Here is a 23,363-nt window from a genome sequence, read left to right as displayed (position 1 = left end):
GCATTCGGCCATTTGCAGGCCACATCCACACCTCTGATCCACACACGCTTTAGACATTTTCTTACTACGAGAAATCCGAAAGAATACAGTGGTTAAATGATGACATACACCCCTATTATGAATTTTCATACGATAAAAGATAAACGCTCGCTAGCGTATCGTAAAAAATCAGCTTTCATATTGCGATTTCCACACGGCCGATAGATGTACTATTGTGAATGACAGCAGAGTTTTGTTTACAAATTATTGTGAAACTATACGAAAAAGATAGCAAAACAAAACGCAAATACTAAAAATTCAATTGTCTTGTACATTGTGAATTCATACAAGTGGCGAATGTTTGAGAAAAACGTTCACAATAGTAAACAGTCTCGATCACCTGTTCGATTACTTAAATCATTTGCCAATAATGGTTTTCAAAAATTTTTGTAAACGACTGGTATATTGCATTATTTACATATTTTAAAATGTTTGCTTAACTGGCTGCTCATATTTTACCTAATAACTAGATTTTTATACTCAGTTGAGCAGAGCTCACAGAGTATATTAACTTTGATTGCATAACGGTTGGTTGTACAGGTATAAAGGAATCGAGATAGATATAGACTTCCATATATCAAAATCATCAGGATCGAAAAAAAAATTTATTGAGCCATGTCCGTCCGTCCGGACTTAGCGGATTAAGCGATGAAACTTGGTATGTGAGTTGAACTTATGACGCAGAATAGAAAACTAGTAAAATTTTGGACAATGGGCGTGGCACCGCCCACTTATAAAAGAAGGTAATTTAGAAGTTTTGCAAGCTGTAATTTGGCAGTCGTTGAAGATATCATGATGAAATTTGGCAGGAACGTTACTCTTATTACTATATGTATGCTTAATAAAAATTAGTAAAATCGGAGAACGACCACGCCCACTTTTAAAGAAAAATTTTTTTAAAGTCAAATTTTAAAAGAAAACTTAATATCTTTACAGTATATAAGTAAATTACGTCAACATTCAACTCCAGTAACGATATCGTGCAACAAAATACAAAAATAAAAGAATATTTCAAAATGGGCGTGGCTCCGCCCTTTTTCATTTAATTTGTTTAGGATACTTTTAATGCCATAAGTTGAACAAAAATTTACCAATCCTTGTGAAATTTGGTTGAGGCTTAGATTCTACGACGATAACTGTTTTCTGTGAAAAAGGACGAAATCGGTTGAAGCCAAGCCCAGTTTTTATACACATTCGACCGTCGGTCCTTCCGCTCGGCCGTTAACACGATAACTTGAGCAAAGATCGGTATATCTTTACTAAACTCAGTTCACGTACTTATCTGAGCTCACTTTGTATTGGTGTAAAAAATGGCCGAAATCCGACTATGACCACGCCCACTTTTTCGATATCGAAAGTTACGAAAAATGAAAAAAATGCCGTAATTATATACCAAATACGAAAAAAGGGATGAAACATGGTAATTGGATTGGTTTATTGACGCAAAATATAACTTTAGAAAAAAACTTTGTAAAATGGGTGTCGCACCTTCCATATTAAGTAAAATAAAATGAAAAAGTTCTACAGGGCGAGACCGAAAGCCCTTGGATTCTTGGAAGGAATACTGTTCGTGGTATTACATATATAAATAAATTAGCGGTACCCGACAGATGATGTTCTGGGTCACCCTGGTCCACATTTTGGTCGATATCTGGAAAACGCCTTCACATATGCAACTACCACCACTCCCTTTTAAAATCCTCATTGATACCTTTAATTTGATACCCATATCATACAAACACATTCTAGAGTCACTCCTGGCCCACGTTTATGGCGACATCTCCAAAAGGCGTCCACATATAGAACTAAGGTCCACTCCATTTTAATATACTCATTAACACCTTTCATTTCATACCCATATCGTACAAACAAATCCTAGAGTGACCCCTGGTCCACCTTTATGGCGATATCCCGAAACGGCGTCCACCTATGGAACTAAGGATCATTCCCTTTTAAAATACTCATTAACACCTTTCATTTGATACCCATATCGTACAAACAAATTCTAGAGTCACCCCTGGTCCACCTTTATGCCGATATCTCGAAAAGGCGTCACCCTATAGAACTAAGGCCCACTCCCTTTTAAAATGCTCATTAACCCCTTTCTTTTGATACCCATATCGTACAAACAAATTCCAGGGTCCCCCCTGGTCCACCTTTATGGCGATGTCTCGAAAAGGCGTCCGCCTATAGAGCTAAGCCCCGTGCCCTTTTAAAATACCCATTAACACCTTTCGTTTGATACCCATGGTCCACCTTTATGGCGATTTTCTCGAAAAGGCGTCCACCTAAAAAACTAAGGCCAACTCCCTTTTCGTTTGATACCCATATTGTAAAAACACATTCTAGAGTCACCCCTGGTCCACCTTTATGCCGATATCTCGAAAAGGCGACCACCTATACAACTACCACCACTCCCTTTTAAAACCCTCATTAATACCTTTAGTTTGATACCCATATCGTACAAACACATTCTAGAGTGCCCTTTGGTCCACCTCTATGGCGATATCTCGAAAAGGCGACCACCTATACACCTACCACCACTCCCTTTTAAAACCCTCATTAATATCTTTAATTTGATACCCATATCGTACAAACACATTCTAGAGTCACCCCTGGTCCACCTTAATGGCGATATCTCGAAAAGGCGTCCACCTATAGAACTAAACCCCACGCCCTTTTGAAATACTCATTAACACCTTTCGTTTGATACCCATATTGTACAAACGCATTCTAGTCACCTCTGGTCCACCTTTATGGCGATATCTCGAAAAGGCGTCCACCTATAGAACTAAGGCCCACTCCCTTTTAAAATGTTCAGTAACCCCTTTCATTTAATACCCATATCGTACAAACAAATTCTAGGGTCACCCCTGGTCCACCTTTATGGCGATACCCCTAAATGGCGTCCAGCTATAGAACTATGGCCCACTCCCTCATAAAATACTCTTTAATACCTTTCATTTGATACACATGTCATACAAACACATTCCAGGGTTACCCTCGGTTCATTTTCCTACATGGTTATTTTCACTTATTTTGTCACCATAGCTCTCAACTGAGTATGTAATGTTCGGTTACACCTGAACTTAACCTTCCTTACTTGTTAATTTTATATTTACTATTATTTAAATAGCTCCCAACGTAATGTGCAAACATTTATCAACGATAGCTAGCGTAGAAAATTGAACAGCTGATGCGATAGTTAGCGTATGGCAATACCACGATAAACAATAAACGCTAACGATCGGGTTTCACACGCTAGAATTTATTTCAGGCATGCTTAACCAACGAAACGATATCATTTCGTTACGATAATCAACGTTAATAAACGAAACGAAGTCATTTCGTTTCGTTTATTAACGTTAAGATCGTCAAATTAACGAAGTGATTTCGTTTCGTTTTCTGCCATATCAAAACGAAATCAAATCGTTTATGTTGATTATTAATTTCAAACTATGCTGGCAAAGCTGATTGATGGCGGAGTCATTAAAGGTGAAAGCATTAGCCAGGCTGATCGCAACTTTTCTCATGAATTTTGACAGTACGAACATTTCTCAGAGTATTTTTGACATTACCACCAACGAATTACACAAACAAATTACATGGAGTTTGTGTGTGTATGTGCGCTCGTTGTTGCCACCTTACGGCTTCACCATGGCTATAGCATTGCCAGCACAATTCAAACATAAAGTATCACGTTTTTGTTAACGTTTTTAACGTTAACGAAAGCTTTTCGTTTCGGTTAAAAACGAGATACAATTTATCTTGATAATTTCTTTATCGATAATATTTCGAAGTGTTTCAACGGAAACGGTGGAAATTTTTTGATAAACGATTAGCTTAACGTTAAGGTGCATCCCTGATTTATTTCATAATACGGTATAACAGATTGCAAGCGTTTATCGTGTATCGTATGAGTTCATAATAGGGGTGATAGTTATAAAAGCACTTTGCACTAGTTTTATAAAGCCAAACTGGCAATTCGATCAGAAACTGCTTTGAATTTTTGATGATTTTTCATTTATTTAGACGCAATGCGAATGAGACCAATATAAATGCTTTCAAATGACTGATTCGGAAGTATGCATTTGAGCCCAAGGAAAAATATAGCCACTTTTAATAGCCGTGTTCTGCGCAAAAATACTATGGACCCACCCTCGGTCTCGGAACGATCCGGAGTACTTTTTGGTTTATGTTAATATATTTTAATAGAGGCAAAATTGTTGAATTCTGTTTGGATTCGCAATCCTGGACTCAAAGCGCTCCTTTTGATACTCCTTCCGATATTTTTGGACATTTATTAGGAGTACCAGCTGTCGTATAGAACTACCAGAATTTTTTCTAAATTGCAAATTTTAGATGGATTTGATTAATTTCAATATTAAATAACAAAAATTACATTATGTATATATTTAATAAAACAATTAGGCTGCTCACAGTTTTTGATATTAAAGTTGGTCTGTTGATTTTGCCGACTGGCAAAGCCTTGACACACTACCTACCACCTTGTTAATTTTTGCTTGTAATTCATTAATACAACTTCACTACATAAATACCATTTTAATAATGTTATAGGCAACCTTTGGTGAATAGTTTATTTGCTGGTAAATGTTCAAAAACCATAAAGCCTCAATTCTTCACAAAAGCACATTTTTGAAAAACGAGGTCACTGATATATATAAACGTGGAAACTAATAAAAAGCTCTAAAAATATGTAAATAATGTCAGATTGTCAATAATAAAATGCTGAAATATTAAGGGATGCTCACAGCTCCGATTTCATAATGTGGTAAATTTTAAATATCTTAAAGTTAAGAGAGGATTGTTACATATCCACTTGGCCTCAAATGCGTACTTCCAAATTAGTAATTTGAAAGCATTATGCCTGGTTTTTCAGTGCGAGTTTAAACTCTAGTTACAGTTGACTAGAGTTTAACCTTGGTGTCCTCGCAGGCGAGTAATATACTTAGAAAAGATTAGCGAAATACAAGTTAGGCCAATGTAAACGGGCAAAACAGCCTCCCATGTAATTCGTTCTTTAATTGTTGCCCTTGAAACCTGTTTACATTGAATAATTTTGAAATTGAATGATGCGCGCAATAATTCAAATTTGGTAGGCAGCCACCTTTTGGATGGAACAATTTTTTTAGCAACGCAGAATTTGTTTACATTTTAGCTCTCATTACAATTTTTTAAATTTCTGACGTCATGTGAGCAAAAATTTATACTAATGGTATTTCTGGCTGATAAAATAAACTTATTTTGGTACATAGTTCTTTAAATTTTATATTTTTTGTGTCTTTTCTTCTTGAGCAGCCAGCGAAGTATCCAAAAACGTATCCACTGAAGTGTGAGAACGAAACGTATGTGAGTAAAAGTGTAAAGCGGCAATTACCCACCGACGTGTGCCGTACGCTCGGACGTTTGTCGTACGAAACACATTTGACCGAACCCTCAAGCCCGTAGGCATCAATGTGTGCGTCTGTGTACATGTACATAACATATTTGTGTATGTATTGTTTACAGCAAAGCACTGTTGCCATTGACCAGTTTGCATGCATGCTTATGGAAACATCAACTTTTTCCATTTTAATTTTTGATGTTGTAAAAGGCTGGAATTAATATTAAATAAATATAAATAGATTACATATTTATAATCTGCACTTTAACATTATTATTTCGAATTATTTTCACAATTTTTCAAACTTTAATTATGTGTTTTTGCATAAAACTGCAAACGGTCAAAAATTAGCACACAAAAGTTTACTAGGCAACTCTGTCTAGTGAGAGAGCGATCAGCTGACACGTTTTTACGGAAAAAATCAAAATTGTTTTGATTTCTACGTTCCGGGCTACGTACATACGGGCGTTGCACGTCGGTGAGTTTTCGTTTACATTGCACACTCATAAGATAGGTCGTGTCAGCTGACACGTTTTTTCTACGTACGTTCGTGGGTAACTGCCGCATAACTGCCGCATAAGATACGTTCACTGTGAACTCATACAAGTGGCCATGACGGAACGATACAAGGTGGCAGCATGGTGACATACCTACAAACATAAATAAAAATTCAATGTATTTTGGTTTTGTAAATTCGATGGACAAATGTCAAAATCGTACTGCGCCGAAAGTTGATGTATCAAATCAAATAAAAAAAGGGTATGATCAGCTGTCCCATGCTGCCACCTTGTATCGTTGCGCCATGTAAGTGGCGAATGATTGAAAAGTAAACAGCCTCGGCCACCCTGCAAAAATTGTTGGATTACGTGTTCCATTTTCTTCATGTTGGAGTACTCTAACAATACTCCTTTGCAATGCGTTTGCGGACCACCATCAGCCGATCATAGCTCGTTTTTTAACGACAGTGATCATGACACGATGACGATCGCACAGAGTTGCCAAAAGTAAAGTATTGCATGCAAATAACTGATAATAAAATTTTACTTTGGCAACTCTGTTCAAATGCAACAGCACTGGATTTATGTATACATACTATGTATAGATGTATGTATAGAGAAATATTAGTTTCTTTATTCACGCAAATGCTAAATAACATAAGAATATTCGTAGTATAAAATATAAAAGTTGTATTGCCCCTCTTCATTTACTTTCATTTTAAATTAAATTCACTTCGATAACTCTTTCCGACACAATTCCGCTTTAGTATTTTGGCATATGATCCTCTGTGGGTGCTCCATGGAGTACTACAGTGAAAGTACTTTACAAAATACTCTCACGTATGCACTCTATATACTCACAAACAAAGCGAGAGTGGGATCACCTACTCCTCTCCTAGGATATCGCAATGTTAATTGGAGCACATTTTTTGTATGAATACAGATTAGATTTGGAGCAGTCCTAAATTCCCAAAGGAGTATTCCTTACATTATTTATAGAGTACTCGAGTTTTTTGAAGGGCACCTGTTAAATCGCTGTTCGATTCCATACATAATCATTTACTGAATTGTGTTTTTCAACAATTTTTGTAAACGACTAATATATTGCCTAGATTAAGTAAGTGCGAGTTTTGATGTACATTTTTTCCATATAATTTGTGTTGGAGAAAAATGTACATTTCAAAACTGACATTAATTGAATCTAGCCACAGTCGTCAAGTTTACTATTGAAAAGTCTTAAAAGTTTGAACTGTGAAGTAATGGTCGAAATTCCATTTGACGAGGTAGGAAAAATTAGGTATTATTAACACTGTTATTATTAAAGTTTCTGTTACTTCCAATAAAAAATATTCCTTGGCTTAAAATACTTAGTATTCTAAATTATGTACAGTGACATTTTTTAAATATCCAATATTTTGATATAACCATTGTATCTAAAATTATTCAAAAGGTGCTTCATATTGATGGAATAATATCAGCAGACTAACTTTTTCTGATTGAACTCTTTCGTGCAGGTCGGAAATATATAGAAACTTTTAATTCTGCAAGTGATATTGAATTTGACAGTTGTATAGCAGAAATGCTATTAACAAAAATAGAAAATTTAGCTGCATCGAAGTGTGAAGAGCACAATAGCCTTGGAATTCCTTAAACTCATCAATTTGTTTTCTGATGTGTGAGAAAAATTTAAAAATCGATATCCCAAACGAAAAGTAACGCTATCAAAATTTTTAAATATGATTTCTTTCTAAAAATTGTTTCACAAACTCTCATTACAAATCGATATGCTTGCTCGCATAACTTGAAAATAAAACGGTCGTAAATGCACTTAATATAAAACAAATTAGTCTCATTTTTTTATTTAGTTTTCAATACAAGAATGTCTCATCAGTGGACAACTCCGTCTAATTTCTTTGAGATACACGAGCATTTGCAACAACTTTTTTTTTGCTCAAACAGTGACAAAAATCTATCACGAAAAGTGTTTGATAACCGATCTAAATATCTAGCCACCGCAACAAGATTTTCTGATTGACCGCTTGTTTCATCAACAATTAACGAAAATTGGTTTGCTTCAAGATCCAACACTTTTCTAAACTACCTGCTAGATGAAGTGCCATTGTTCTGCTACATTTTTATGACAGCAATTTTTTTTTAAGAAATCCATTGAGGTAAATTATAAATTATATAAGTGTTAATGAAGTTGTGGAAAATTTCATGGGCAGTGTTGATCATTTTTTCCTCAGTGGAAACAATCTTGATTACCGCCTAAAAAGGACCAAAATTGGAAAAAAGGGATCAGCGGACCAAATGGGGTTGGAAAGGACCAGTTTTGGTCCAAAAGGACCAAAGTGGCAACAGTGCACTCGACACACTTTGTATAGCATATATACGTGCGACATTGAACTTTTCAATCAGTCGAATCAACGCAGTAGTGTGCTATGTAAATGCGGCATTATAAATATTTATTTAGATATGGCAGCATAACTTTTATGTACACTTTCTTCTGCATAAAGTATTTACACAGTAGCGCAGAGTGATCTTGAACAAAACTAGAATGACTAACATTGACGTCACTATATTTTCATGCATTGTTTGAATAGCTTTTAATTTTTCACTAACTGATATTTTATTCGGTAATTTAGTTAAAATATGACAATTTCGGAATGCGGGGGTTGCCTAGGGCTTAATCATCGTCACAGCTTTAGGTACAGCTTACTCAACAATTTGGCCTTTGAAAGTTATGCTAAAATAAAATTAATGTAAATGAAGTGTGTAAATTATATGAATACGCCCTATTCCTTTTAGCTAAGTACTTTTAAAATGTACTCGTAATATTATTTACTTTTGATTGTGGCCCTTAAGAAGTAACGTCACCAACATAAGATCCCTTTTTCGCTATGTAAAAACATGATCGCAATCTGTAGGTTTCATGCTTTTGCGCACATAAATACAACGAGAAATTTAATGTCATTGGCTCCTTTCTAACTGTTCTTTCTTCATAACAGCGCTTTTCCAGGTGTACATGACACTTTCGTAAAAACATCTGGCAGCCTTATTTTTGTCTGCATGCGTTTTACATTTTTGACAAGACAATTTGCATTTCTTTATTAACTGCTTGGAAAGTATTATAGTTTTTGTTCACACATCTGAGGTCTTTTTTTTTTTGGCGAAAATCAGGAATCAAGTAATATTTTATTAAACAGTTACCATTTACCGTTGTCGCAACAGGGAGTTGAACATTAATATTTGAAGAAAAATGATTACGGAAAATACGACAAATATGCATGCAAATATGGGGGCGAAAAGTGGGATCAAAGCGCTGCAAATGGTCAAGAATCCACAAGACGACATGGGATGGAAATCAAAACTAAAGATTCCGCCAAAAGATAACCGTTTCAAGACAAGTGATGTGACGGATACGCGAGGAAATGAATTTGAAGAATTTTGTTTGAAAAGAGAACTATTAATGGGTATTTTTGAAAAAGGCTGGGAGCGTCCGTCGCCAATACAAGAGGCCGCAATACCAATAGCATTAAGTGGCAAAGATGTATTGGCTAGAGCTAAAAATGGTACGGGCAAAACTGGAGCATATTGTATTCCCGTTTTAGAACAAATCGACCCACATAAAGATTATATACAAGCCTTGGTGATAGTACCAACTCGTGAACTGGCTTTGCAAACATCGCAAATATGTATTGAATTGGCAAAACATCTTGACATTCGGGTAATGGTAACAACGGGCGGAACAATATTAAAAGATGATATATTACGTATCTACCAAAAAGTACAGTTAATTATTGCAACACCTGGACGTATATTGGATTTAATGGATAAAAAAGTTGCAGATATGTCACATTGCAAAATTTTAGTTTTAGATGAAGCTGATAAACTTTTATCACTTGATTTCCAAGGCATGCTGGATCATGTAATTATGAAATTGCCTAAGGATCCTCAAATATTGCTATTTTCAGCAACATTTCCGTTAAGCGTTAAAAATTTTATGGAAAAACATTTACGTGAACCATATGAAATTAATTTAATGGAAGAATTAACACTTAAAGGTGTAACACAATATTATGCTTTCGTACAAGAGCGTCAAAAGGTTCATTGCTTAAATACGCTGTTTTCAAAATTACAAATTAATCAATCAATAATATTTTGTAATTCCACCCAACGTGTTGAATTGTTAGCAAAGAAAATAACAGAACTCGGCTATTGTTGCTATTATATACACGCTAAAATGGCGCAAGCTCACAGAAATCGGGTGTTTCACGATTTTCGACAAGGCTTATGTAGAAATCTTGTATGTTCTGATCTATTTACGCGTGGTATTGACGTACAAGCTGTTAACGTTGTTATCAATTTTGATTTTCCAAGAATGGCCGAAACATATTTACATCGAATTGGTCGTTCAGGGCGTTTTGGACATCTTGGTATTGCAATCAATTTAATTACTTATGAGGATAGATTCGATTTGCATCGTATAGAAAAAGAACTGGGAACTGAAATTAAACCAATACCTAAAGTTATCGATCCAGCTTTATATGTTGCTAATGCAGCAGCATCGGCAGCAGTCAATGCTACGGCGGAAGCCAATAATGATCTTAACAATTCGGTAAACGAAGAAGGTAATGTCAGCAAATGAAGAGACGCGTAACATCAGCAAATTAAAAGCGTAAAACACCAGCAGCTGCAAATGAGCATCAACAACTGAACAAGGAGGAGGGGGGACGCAGAAGATATATGTATTTTATTTTAAAACCCTACAAAAGAACTAAATACTGAAATACAAACACACACACAAAAACACAATTTTGAGTTTGTCAAATGAATGAAATGAAATTGTAATGAAGTTTGGCGAAAAAATTGTTTTTTTAAATAAAGAACGAAAGTTCTGCGCAAAAAACGAAAGAAAACAAACTTGTTGTTTTTCAATTTAACATTTTTAACAAATGTAGAGATGGAAATATTTTCAAATAAGTAGTTGCTTAATAGTATACTCGTAGATTTATAGTAGATTAATATGTAATAGGTAAGTTTTTTTCATAAGCAATATACGTTTTAGACCGTTGCGGAATGGTCATTGGTTGGTGTTGTAAAAGTATTGCACCCAATTTTATAGGCAAGAGTACTCAAGAATTGTCATCGAAAGTTCTAAGAAGTCCAATAAAATTAGCATATTGAATAGGGTTAGTCCATACAAAGCAATTTGGGATTGGTTCCATTTTGAATTGAAAATTTGGTTTTATTATGTGGAGAGCACATTACAAATACGAGATACTAGATTGCCTAAGTCGGTATTAATTGCGGATAAGTAAATTTTTCTTCTCAAAAATTTCAAAATCGCTGTTGAGTCCTTGTTGTTGCTTTAGCAGTGATGTTGTGTCATTCGCCATGGGTAGTGTGCTTTACTCCTATCCAATGTTTAGGATATGCGTTCTGACTGCGAAGGAAGCTATTGGCTTTGGTGGATGTGGTTACGGGTCTGCACATATTTCTTTGGATTAAACCGCTGACCTATGTATGGCCGGATCCCGTAATGTAAGCACGTTTAACAGTCCTTGGTCGTAGACATCTGAATCTAGCACACCGTAGTATTGTAAAACTTACATTTACAGGAACCCAGCCTTGCTATTTGTCGTAAAGACAAGGCATATATGTACATATGTAAAGCAGGACAAAAGATACGTATGAATTTATGTTAAATATACTTCTAAATAAGCTTTTTTTTTTCTTTTTTAGGTGTTCTTCACCAGCGAATGCTACATAACCGAGCCGGTCTATGAACAACAATTCAATTTTAGTGCCTTACGGTCGGATATAGCAAAGATCGCTAATAGTGCTAGTGGCGATAAGTTCGAATATAACATATGTGGCAATTTAAGCCGGGCATGTGATGGTCAAAATAATGTGGCTGCATGCCTTCGGAGAGGTGATAAGGAGTATGTGCTCGGTAAGAACAATATACATATTTACATATGCAATAAATACACTGGCTATGATAAAGCACTTAAATCCATAAACTTGGCGTCACACGAACTAACAGAAGTTTATAGTTTTAAATGCTCCGTAGAAGAGTTTCTAGCAATTTAAATTTCTATATTACAATAGTTTCATCAAATATGAATGAAAACAGCGGGGTTACACTGAAGCCCGAAGTGAGCTATCGTGTTTGTTTGCCCGAAGATGGTCCTATTTTCGCTTCTTTTTCTTCTTGTAGCGATTAAGATACCCTGTTTCTGTTTTTATCGCAATATCCTTTTTCCGCCGCCCCTAGTTTCTAGGTTATTTTGACGGTTTAATGAAGTTCTCAGTTTTTCAAATCGGAATCTTAGGTTTATTTTTATTTTTTTTTTTTGAAAAGTCAAAAACAACAATGGTTCTTAATGACTAAAACGAATAACTAAGCCTAACTACAAAACAGAGTTAAGTATATTAAGAAAAATATACTTTGGATAAGAAAAATGAAGCATAACAGAATTAGAGATCTCATTAAGTTCACGTAGAGAGCGCGACATTGGAGCACTTATCGTTTAGTTAGTAGACTTATGTTTAATTAAAAGGGGTTATGAGAACGAAGAGACCTCGTTGGAATAAGAAAATGAATCGCATGCAGTAAAGAGGAGCAATCAATGTCTCCATTAACAACTCCGAAAATGAAAGACAAGGAAAGGGTTGACCTTCTGAGTTCTAATGGTTTCAAATTGATTAGCAGCAAGCGGGAATGATAAGAAGGGACTGGGTCTGAGAAATGTAAGGATTTTAGGCATAATTTTAGGAAGATCTTTTGTACTCACTCAATCCTGTCAATTGCAAACTTGTGATAAGGCCTCCAAATAAATGCAGCATATTCCAGTTTGGAACGAACAAACGATGAGTATAGTAATTTCAAGGTATAGGGATATGAGAAGTTGGTGCTATTACGCCTCACGAAACCTAAGGAAGCATACGTGCTTGAAATTACATAGTTAATATGGTCATTGAAAGAGAACGAGGAGTCAAAGATAAGTCCTAAGTCTTTAACTTCATCAAGGAAGTGAAGGGGAGTACCCGACATAGTATATGTCGCTGGTAAGACATTGTGTGAAACCGAGGGAAGCGAGTTTACGTAATAGCAACACATTTTTTGCGGCAAAATACATTTTATCCTTAACAATCCCTTCGAAATGTTTAGCAATGAAAGATAGCTTAGATATTGGCCTATAGTTAGAAACGTCATGCTTTTTACCATTTTTGAAAATTGGGAAAATGAATGCAAGTTTCCAGGCATCCGCAAAGACATCAGAACTTAGAGATTGGTTAAACATGGCCAATAGTGGGGCTATTGTAAGCAGGACAATTTGTGAGGAGGGCGGTACTAAGACCATATCAATCAGTCTGAGTAGAGTTTTTCAGACTATTGATATCGTTAATAACTTCGTTTGTGGTAAGCTGTAGGTCATTGGAATTCAAGGCTGTTTCATGGGTCCATCGCTAGCATTTGGGTCTAGTTCTCTTAACTGTAACATTTTGTAACTTTTTTTTAAATATTTCAATCAAAACAAATTTTTTAATCCTTCACAGGCACCCAACACCATCTACATTATCAAAATGGCAAAATGTACTTTGAGTACAGCAATGGCGCCAAATGTCCCAGTGGCAATGGCGAACTAAAACTATTTGTATTTGTTGGTTGCGACTACACTTTGGATCGTGTTCAATCACAAGTGACGCAATATGTGAGAAATATTTAAAACTTTGTTAAATTCTATTTAATGAATGCAATTTCACGTATTTTGCTCCTTAGGCTCATGATGAATGCAAATTTTATATAACTTTGGAAACCCCGTACGCTTGTTTGAAAGAGCCTGTAGCTGTCCAATCAAATGGTTGCAGCGTGCAAGACCCAGTTAATGGTCATAATTATGATTTGCTTTCGCTAAGTGATTTTAATTACAGGCATGTGCTATTCAATATAATACAAACGTGTAAAGTTATATTTCTTCTTTTATTGTCATTTTAGAACCATTGATCGCCGTGGCAATGCTTTTGTGCTAAATATATGCAAACCGGTTTTGTATGGAGAGAACGCGATGTGCCCAGCTGGTAGCAGTGTTTGCTTCATTCAATTAAACTCAACGGATTATAAGAGGCGGTTAGTTTTTTTTTTTATTACTTTAAGGCCCGGGTGGCTTTCCCTAATTCGATATCGATCACGAGTATAAAATAATAGTTTTCGCTTTACGTAACACAAGTTGTCACGCGTCGTATCGAACGTTCGATACAAACTGTTCGATACCAAATTAGGTATCGAATTGCCTTTTTGAAAGTTATAATTTTATGCTTTGGTGATTATTTAGAGAATGATTTTTTCTTCAGAGATTAAGAAACAAGCGCTATTTATAAAAAAAAATAATTTGGTAGCTCCAAAAAGTTTTCTAAGAACCCTTTGACATCTGCAAACGAAAGAGATCATAAAAAGATACGGGAACTAAAATGGCATCATCGAGTGTTCGATATCGACTTGAAGTATCGAATTAACGAGTGTCGACTATCGAATTACGGAAAGCCACCCCGGGTTTTCAGTACCAGTTCAACTCGGTTAAACTACGCTTAAACTTTTTCGGCAGTTTTTCAGTCTATTTTAACTGAAGTTTAAGCTAAGCTTAAGCGGCCAGGTTTAAACTCTAGTTAACCTATCACTTATTTGCGTTCGTACGAAATGGCGTCGAATATACCCAACAACCATTAGAGCTCATGTTGATAACTAGGCATACTTCTAAAACTCAAGAGTTCTTACAAAACAGTGGCTCAACTCGAGAATCATAGCGTATTCAGCAAAAGTGGGAACTTTTTCTCTAACTGGACTCAAATGTAAGATTCAATGATGTTGATGTAGGATCTTCGGTGTAGTAAGCGGAGCAGGCTACAATCACACCACGGCGGCTGCCTAAATAATTTATTCCTAATTAATTACACTTCATTACTGCTATCAGCCAGTTGTTTATTTCTCACAATAAACTGCTGTTGGTTTTGGTGGTACCTCTTGGAGATTGTACATTTCTCAAAATCTCTCGAAATTAGGATAATAATTGGAAAATATTAATGACGTTGGAAATCAACTGGAAACTTTTAATTTTACAAAATTTCTCAAAGGTTGGATAGTGAATGGAGAATGAAGTTAGATATCAACTGGAGAACTATCTGCTTTAAGTATGTTTTTTAATGGTGTGTTCAGTTTATACTTATATTTAAGAATTCATGAGCTTAACACCGGCTTATAATAATTGAATTTCAATTATTATGTTTTCTAAGAGAAACTGAAAATAAAGAAACATTTACTGGCATATTGCGATGGGCCCATTTCGAAAACCGCCAACGTAATCATCATCAGGCAATTTTGTAATGTTATCAAAGGTTTCACCGGGATTCGAACCGTGAATCACATGGTGAAACTGCAGTAGCCTCTAACCACTAGGCCATCCTGCTGGTATTTGCTTTCATGCTTAATTCAGTTTTTCTTATTTCTACACTAACAACACAATTGAGACATTTTGTCTCTATATTGATTTGTGTGCCATGTAGATTTGTTTTTGTAAAGTTCTTCTTCGTTGCGAATGAGAAATTTTGTAAACTCGGGCTCAGTTGTACATATTTATGTATTGTAACGAATTTGCTGCAAATCCTCTTATTTGAAATCCTCTGCTAAGTTCGAATCACTAAACTGTTGAATAAATAACTCCAATATTGAATAATGTAAAAATGGCCTTTATTAAAGTACTTCACAATGACACTTATACTTTGCTACTCGCTGGCTTAATAACCACACTGATTGATAACTCAAATTGAACTCTACTATTGGCCGCCAGATCGCGTGCCTAATCAATAACTGATTGATTGCTCAACTCAAACTGAATTACAGCGCCTCTTCATCTGTTGCCTTTTATACCCTTTGGTTTCCTCGTTCGCATTTTTCCAGAATGTACTAGCATTGTCCATGAGATCTCAAACTTCTCAGCTATAACTAAAATTGCACAATTTTATACATCTTTAAGGCGCTTCCAGAATCTACTAGTCCAGTAGCTCTCAAACTTCTCAGATATATGCATGTGTTTGCGCATTGACTCTCCGCTGCTCGTATTCGTACATGGTACATATGTGTAGACGCAATTATTTATTCGTTTATGTAGATACATAAAGATTGAATTATTGATGTGAATGTTCGTAGTTTACAGTCTCTCGCGCGCACATAAGCGTATAAGTAAATGCGTCTGTGTGTGACATCTCTCTGGGCTGCCTTATATATGTGTATACTTGATTTGATTATTAACGTAAATACTGCTTGGCATGGCCTTAGCATCGCCTTAGTGATGGGATAACTTAGAGATGCTAATATCCGTGTATGTTTGTTTAATGGTGTGTTCAGTTTATACTTATATTTAAGAATTCATGAGCTGAACATCGGCTTATAATAATTGAATTTCAATTATTATGTTTTCTAAGAGAAACTGAAAAGAAAGAAACATTTACTGGCATATTGCGATGGACCCATTTCGAAAACCGCTAACGTAATCATCATCAGGCAATTTTGTAATGTTATCAAAGGTTTCACCGGGATTCGAACCGTGAATCACATGCTGAAACTGCAGTAGCCTTTAACCACTAGGCCATCCTGCTGGTATTTGTTTTCATGCTTAATTCAGTTTTAAGGTTTAAGAAAAATTAAATAATGATGTTGGATATCACTTCCGGAACTAGATATATATTTCGCCGGAGAATGTTTGTTGGGTAAACAAAATCCAGCTGTTGCCGTATCTAGAAATTATCTAGATAATAAAAAAACCAATGTTGCCGCACAAAACAGCATACCCCAAAGGCGGCCTTAAACTGTGACTGAAAAGCTGCTCAGTAGTTTAACTGGTGTTTAAATTTGACTAGAGTTTAAGCCAGCTTAGTTTAAGCCAGTTTAGTTTAAGCTTAGCTTAACCAACCACTGATAAACCGGGCCTAAAGGATTTTTAAACATCGTTGCGCAAGCGCAGGCTTGGAACCGATTTTCGTTTCCCACGGCAGCTGGTTCTATGTACCGGAGCGGCTCGGTTTTTTTTCCCGATCAAGGGCTATCATTTCACCCCATTAAATTTGCTGCGTCCCTCCCACAAATTGTCATTCTCGGAGCAGCTATAAGTAACATCTATATTCCTCCTGCCACCTGCTGTCCAAGTGGTTATCGCCTGATATCAGTACGCCACTCTGCGGCGAAAACCGCCTTATCCTTGGTGATTTCAACGCTCACCATGACTTCTGGCATTCTAGCTTGCCAGTCGACATCAGAGGCAGGCAGCTAGCAGAGCAAATATGCAATACGACTTTCTGCACGATAAACGGCGATGCCCCCCAGTTTTCCCACGCTTCATTCGGGCCGGTAGAATACTTGAAATCATACCGCTTTTCCCGGCTGAAGCCGCAAACTTAGCAAGAGAAAGTGACCTTGCGATAAATCTCGACCCCAGAGACCCCCATATTAGTAGTCTCAACTTAGACATTATGTGGCTGGTAAATGAACACAAACGTACCAAATGAGAGCAGCCTCTAAAAAACTGCAACATCTCTGCGGTATCCATATTGATGACAATTTGTGATCGGTCGCAGCTAGTAGGTGGGGCGAAGCATTGCTACAACAACAACAACAACAAAAGCATAAAGTATCCATAGCTTTCGTCGATAAAACTTTATCTTATTCGGAGAAATGCGCGAGCGCCTTTTGCTGACAATTTATAATGCATTCTTCTGTGGACATAGCCAGACGTCGTGCAATCAGACGGGCACATACATACAAACACGACGTGCAACTCATTACCATCACCCTCACAGAGGTTGAATCAGCCATTCACAGGGCCAAGCCCTCCAAATCAATATGCCCAGACGGAATAGCCATGCCAATGCTAAAACACCTTGACGCTGAGGGAATAAATTACCTTACGCACGTTTTCAACTTGTCGCTGAAGTCCTTTGTCATTCCTGAACAATGGAAAACGGCATAGCTAATTCCACTACTAAAGCCTGGCAAACCAGCGAACGAAGGCGAAGAGACAAATCTCAAAACCAAGGAAAATTAAACAGGGGGTACCACAGGGTGGTGTCCTATCCCCGCTTCTGTTTAATTTCTACATATCAAAACTCCCTTCCCCACCAGAAGGAATTACAATCGTTTCCTATGCCGACGACTGCACAATTATGAAAACAGGACCTGGGCCTTCAATTGAAGAATTAACCCCGTTTAATTTGTTCGTCCCTCCCACATATATTTATCCCCAGGGCAGATCCAGAATAGGGACTGCTCCATACTCTATTGCTATGGGAAGATGTGGAACCTCTTCTCGGCCCAGAGAAATGGTTTTGCTGCGTGCGCCGGATACGAATCTTCTTACGACGGTAACACTCATGTCAGTGCGCCACATGCAAAAGACGGTTGCATCGAACTGGTTGTTCTGGGTTGGACCACAACATTCGTCGACCCCGTCACAGGGCACTCTTGGTCTGCGCCTGCGGAGATAGTGGATTTCAAGGCGGCACAACATCCGTATAGCTCCGAAATATTGTTTGCAGGCCTGTTCTGGCTACAACGTCCATATGTCTAACGCTTTTACCAGTAATCACTCTGTGCAGTATAATCTATTTGATCCCGAAATCGGCGGCAGGAGCAGTGTCCTGGAGCCTCAAGGAATATCTGTCCGTGCAGGCGATGCGACTGTAGATATCATCATCTACATCACCCCTGCCACCTGCTTCCCCAGGGTTATTGCCCTGGTATCAGTGCTCTTCTCCCTGGTGAAAGTCGCATTATTCTTGATCGTTGGCATTCTGAGCTACTAGCAGACTGTAGGGTTGAGATGTTGACGGATAAAAGAGATGACACTTCGTTCTACGCGATAAACGGAGACTCCCCCCACACGTATGACAGCAAACTGTCATAGCTCGTCAGACATCTCCATCGTTGGCGGAGGGCTTGTAAACTGCGTCATTGACAGCCGAAGGCAACATACACTCAAAAAAAAAGTTATCATCAAGGCGATGCAATCTAGGCACCAATGTGCAATTTTTGCTTATCTTTTTTTCGTCATCAATGATCTTATGTTATTGACATTTTCGAAATTGTGAAAATGATATTTTCGAACTTTTAAATTTGACACTAGTTGTTATCAATTTAGTACTTTTTTAATAGTATCATTTTGATACTCTGGTATAGAATTGAAACTTGTTTCTCTCAAAACTGAGTATCAATTTGATCCTTGTGCTTATTAAATTGATACTTGCAATTGTTTAGTATTAGTTTGATACTTTTACCTTATCAATTTGATATTTTATTATATATTGAATTGATACTTACTTTTGTAAAATTTATACCACTTTTTTTGCCAAGAAAATCAATCCTTTCCCAAACAAAAAGTCGGTTAGTACTTCAATTAAATTTTAAAACTTCTTTATTCGTATAAAAAAATTTCATTTACATTGTTGTACATATGAATAGGGGGCCCGTCGAAACATATTAAGCTATTAACGTGTAAAACTCTGTCTTTATTACCAACTTCGTAACATTGGTAGTGTTCATTAAAACCTTTTATAATATAATATGTGTGATTTTGTGTAAAGTAAATACCTTCTTTTTAAGAACTAAAAAGTAATCCTTTTTATAATTTAATCCATTATAAACTAATTTTTCAATTATAATATTTTGAAAGCTTTCGTTTAAATGTGACAGTGCGTATGAAAAATCGGACGTTTCAATATTACAAAATACTGATTTTTGAAACTCAAATGTCTTTTCAAAGCCATTCTCGTTTTGTTCTAAAAATGTTGTAAACTTTAATGCAGCTTTTATGCTTAATGAATATGTAAAGTTCTTTCTACACATAACGTTTCGGGAACAAATTTTAGCTTCTCTGTGTTTTGCTTCAAATCTAAAGTTCCAAAAATGCTTTGGAGGACCACTTTTTCTTATTACTTCTGGATAATGCGTAAGAAAATGAAATTTTGGTTTAAGAGGTTTATTAAACAATCGAATATGCTCTTCGTTATGACTTTGTATAAGAATCGAAAGATTATTTATTATACTATTGTCGAATACGCTTTGAAGTAATATGTCAACAATTTTAACCATTCTTATTACGTGTTTCCTGACACTAAATCGCCAATTATTAATGTAAAAAAATGCACTAAAGTCATCATTTCCCGAGCTATCTAAAGCAATTACAAACGAGCTGAATTTAAATTTGTGGTACAAAAAAATCAGTCAAGTTCATAAGATCAGAACGACCTACAATTAAAAATGGCTGTATTGGAGAGTTAGACTCTATACACTTATTTCTGCGTAATTCTATTTGATTCTGCAAATCATTTATTGATATTATATGTAAAATACAGCTGTTGACAAAATTTTGTATGGTAGCTTTCCGATGCAATTTTAAATAGTCTTCTTTAATTACATATCTGTGCGTTGGTTTTAAAATAGTAGGATGAAATAAATGCAGTCTTTCGAGTCTAAAAAAAGTAATAAGTTAGTCATTTATTTAAATAAATGTTTAAATATATGAGACTTACTTGTATCGATCACACTTACCTATTAAATTAGTTTAGCAAATCATGTCCAGGTTGTTTTCCTGTATGAAATTAAAAAGAGCATCATAATTTGATACCTCCAGTTGCTCTGCGACTTCTACAATTTCCATTGTAGCTCCATCAAAAATGTCATCCATTTTTTTACCGTTGATACAAGCCGCTGTATTAGGTATTTAATAATTTAAGTATAGCTCTAAAATAAAAGTATAAAATGGAAAAGTATTTGTAGAATTATGCACACATAATTACCAAAAAAGTAAACGCAACTTGCTTTAACATGCAATCGATGTTTATGTACATACATATGTACATACATATAACTCGATGTAATTGTTGCAGCGAACAAGCATTTCTTTTGTTTTAATCATATGCACATACTTACCAATATCACAATTTATTTGTGAAAATAAACTCAAGTTGTAATCGTTTTATTAAAGTGATCAAATATTTAATAATATTAACAACTATTCACGCCAACAAACCACAAATAATTAGGCACGACAATCTTTCGTCTTACGCACGAGACTCGCTTTTCGAATTTTCTAACAATAATACTTGCATAATGATGCGTTGACAGTATCATTTTGATATTTTTGTTTATGCATTTGAACGGATGAATATTAGTTTGATACTTGTATTTTCCAAGTTAATAGACTACATACAAATGTAATGCGTTTTATAATCAATCTAGTATTAAATGTTATCATAATGAAACTAGAAAATTTATACGGGTATCATTTTGATACATTTTAAGGGCGAAACAAATATTTTCCATGGGCAAATCAATAGTCAAGATATAAAATTGATACTTTTAATTATACTTTTTATAATATTTATCGTTGCATTGATACCACGAAAAAGATACCATTTATAGTTTCATTTTTGCACATCGTGTATTAAAATGATAGTGATACTTGTTTTTTTTGAGTGTAGGCATACGACAACATACCCATACTCCTCTCGCTTGAGGGACCAGCCGAATTCATCACATCTGAGAAGCGCACTATCATTAACTTCAAAAAAGGAAAATATAAAGCATACACAGACAATAATTTTGGTGCCCTCCAAATCCCAACTGGTGTCCGTCAAGGGGAATGTGCTTTTGCAAAGCCATTGAATCTGCGCCGGCTCGCTTTATTCCCGCTGAAAGAATTCCGGAAATTGGGCCAACTTTTCCAACGGTGGCCGAGGCTTTTGCCAGAAAGCGTGACCTTGTAAGACAACAAGACCCAGGCGACCTCGAATCAGGGACGTAAGGGACGCAAATTATCTGTGTGGTCGCAAGCACCGGTGCAGTTTTGGAACATAACATCAAAACCCATTATAATTGAACAAGGGATGTCGAAGGGTGTTGTGTTATCCACACTTTTGTTTAATTTTTACATAACGAAGCTCCCTTCCCATTATGCGACTGTAACGTTCGAGGACCTACATTTTGGCGAGCATGTAGCCGCAATTGTACCCAAAGTTCAGGACGGCAACAAAATCCTCAAGTCTGTGGCTGGCAGACCTTGGGGCAAAGACAGTTACACGCTTATAGCCACATATAAAGCAATTGGCAAGTCGCTTGTATGCTCCGATATGGTCGCCGAGGCTTAAAGAAACACTGGAGGACTCTGCAGGCCTGTTAAAACACCACGTTCACAACTGCCACGGTATGTCTTCTTATGTCACCAAAACATCATCTACAGGAGAGGAGAGAATGCCCTCCATAAAAGAGAGAAATGAAAAGCTGATCAAACAGTTTCAGTTGAATGAAGTGAAATCCGGACATTCCAACCGACATCTGATTGACGTACGCCTGCCTCCCAGGAACCTAAGAAGCAATCTCCGTAAGCACTATGAAGAAGTTCGGCCACAAAAATGCCCTCAGAGACATACACAAAAAGTCGGCAAATTACTTAACAAATGCCTGTATGGACTTTGTACTCAGACATAAATGCCCTAAACTTGCAGTTAAAGAAAGCATCATCCCCAGGGAGACGCGCATAACTCTACCACAATTTCCATCTGTTGTAGCGAAATGACCCTCCTCGAATGTTGCAAAGAGTGTTATCGATGTTGATGGCCCTCCCAACCCCTAGATCCATGATGCACATTTGGGTTGGATAAGCTATAAATTGCTCTGGCAAGCCCTTGAAAGAGGTCCGCTACACAACCCGTCGAATCAATTTGGCATTTAGGCGCCTCTTATGACAGGCATACCTGCCGCGGGTATATGTATTCTAAGCCTCCTAACCCACTGGATACTGTAGTAGGGTAAACTGTTACTTATCTGGAATCAACCACGACGCAACCAATGTACATATGTCCCGCTTGTAACGTGTTCTTATATGACACCAACTATCTTTTCAATTGCGCAATGTAGAACACCTCTAAGACCCATATGCTTTTGGTTCAATCCGGTTAAAACTGCAAGTTTTCTCGGACTTCCGTTGAAGGGTATTGAGGACAATTGAGTGATTGTGACAATTGATTTGAGTTGTTGTTGTTATAGCCATAAGGTTTCTCCCCGAAGGCTTTGTGGAGTGTTATCGATGTGATGGTCCTTTGCCGGATACAGATCTGGTACGCTCCGGTAACACATCACCATTAAGGTGCTAGCCCGACCATCTCGGGAACGATTTATACGGCCACATTAAACCATCAGGCCATCCACATCTCTCCACCCCCTAGTTCCATGAGGAACTTGGAGGCGCCAGAGCCTCGTCTGTTAGTGAAACAGGATTCGCCGCGGATTGGTGATGGTGTCAATTGGGTTTGGAGAAGCTATATATTGCGCTGGCAACTTGAAAGGGTTGCCCTACACAGCCCCTTGAATC

The 23,363-nt window shown here is 36.7% G+C and overlaps 2 protein-coding genes and 1 long non-coding RNA gene across 3 annotated transcripts in view; 2 read left to right on the top strand and 1 right to left on the bottom strand.

Annotated features, from left to right (window-relative positions):
* Positions 1 to 23,363, top strand: part of Lerp (lysosomal enzyme receptor protein) — a 311,988-nt gene that overhangs the window by 5,149 nt on the left and 283,476 nt on the right. Inside the window, exons 2-5 of the mRNA XM_067762778.1 lie at positions 11,686 to 11,896; positions 13,507 to 13,661; positions 13,730 to 13,881; positions 13,946 to 14,077. Coding sequence (XP_067618879.1) covers positions 11,686 to 11,896; positions 13,507 to 13,661; positions 13,730 to 13,881; positions 13,946 to 14,077 — 650 coding nt within the window. The remainder of the gene's footprint in view (positions 1 to 11,685; positions 11,897 to 13,506; positions 13,662 to 13,729; positions 13,882 to 13,945; positions 14,078 to 23,363) is intronic.
* me31B (ATP-dependent RNA helicase me31b) lies at positions 9,015 to 10,863 on the top strand. The gene has a single exon (XM_067762776.1). It carries the CDS (start codon positions 9,200 to 9,202, stop codon positions 10,586 to 10,588), a length of 1,389 nt encoding a protein of 462 aa, XP_067618877.1. The 5' UTR covers positions 9,015 to 9,199; the 3' UTR covers positions 10,589 to 10,863.
* On the bottom strand, positions 19,446 to 21,074 carry LOC137238134 (uncharacterized). Its single transcript, XR_010949116.1, has 3 exons — positions 20,924 to 21,074; positions 20,543 to 20,734; positions 19,446 to 20,463 (listed from the first exon to the last, which is right to left on the bottom strand). It is a non-coding gene; the product is annotated as an uncharacterized lncRNA (long non-coding RNA).

Source organism: Eurosta solidaginis, chromosome 1 (genome assembly GCF_040869045.1).
Source record: "Eurosta solidaginis isolate ZX-2024a chromosome 1, ASM4086904v1, whole genome shotgun sequence".
Lineage (NCBI taxonomy): Eukaryota > Metazoa > Arthropoda > Insecta > Diptera > Tephritidae > Eurosta > Eurosta solidaginis.
Note: the sequence above shows the minus strand (reverse complement) of the source record. Positions and strands in the feature narration are given on the sequence as shown.

Bases quoted from the DNA above. Each gene is read 5' to 3' on its own strand.
- me31B (XM_067762776.1), top strand. From the start codon at position 9,200: ATGATTACGGAAAATACGACAAATATGCATGCAAATATGGGGGCGAAA.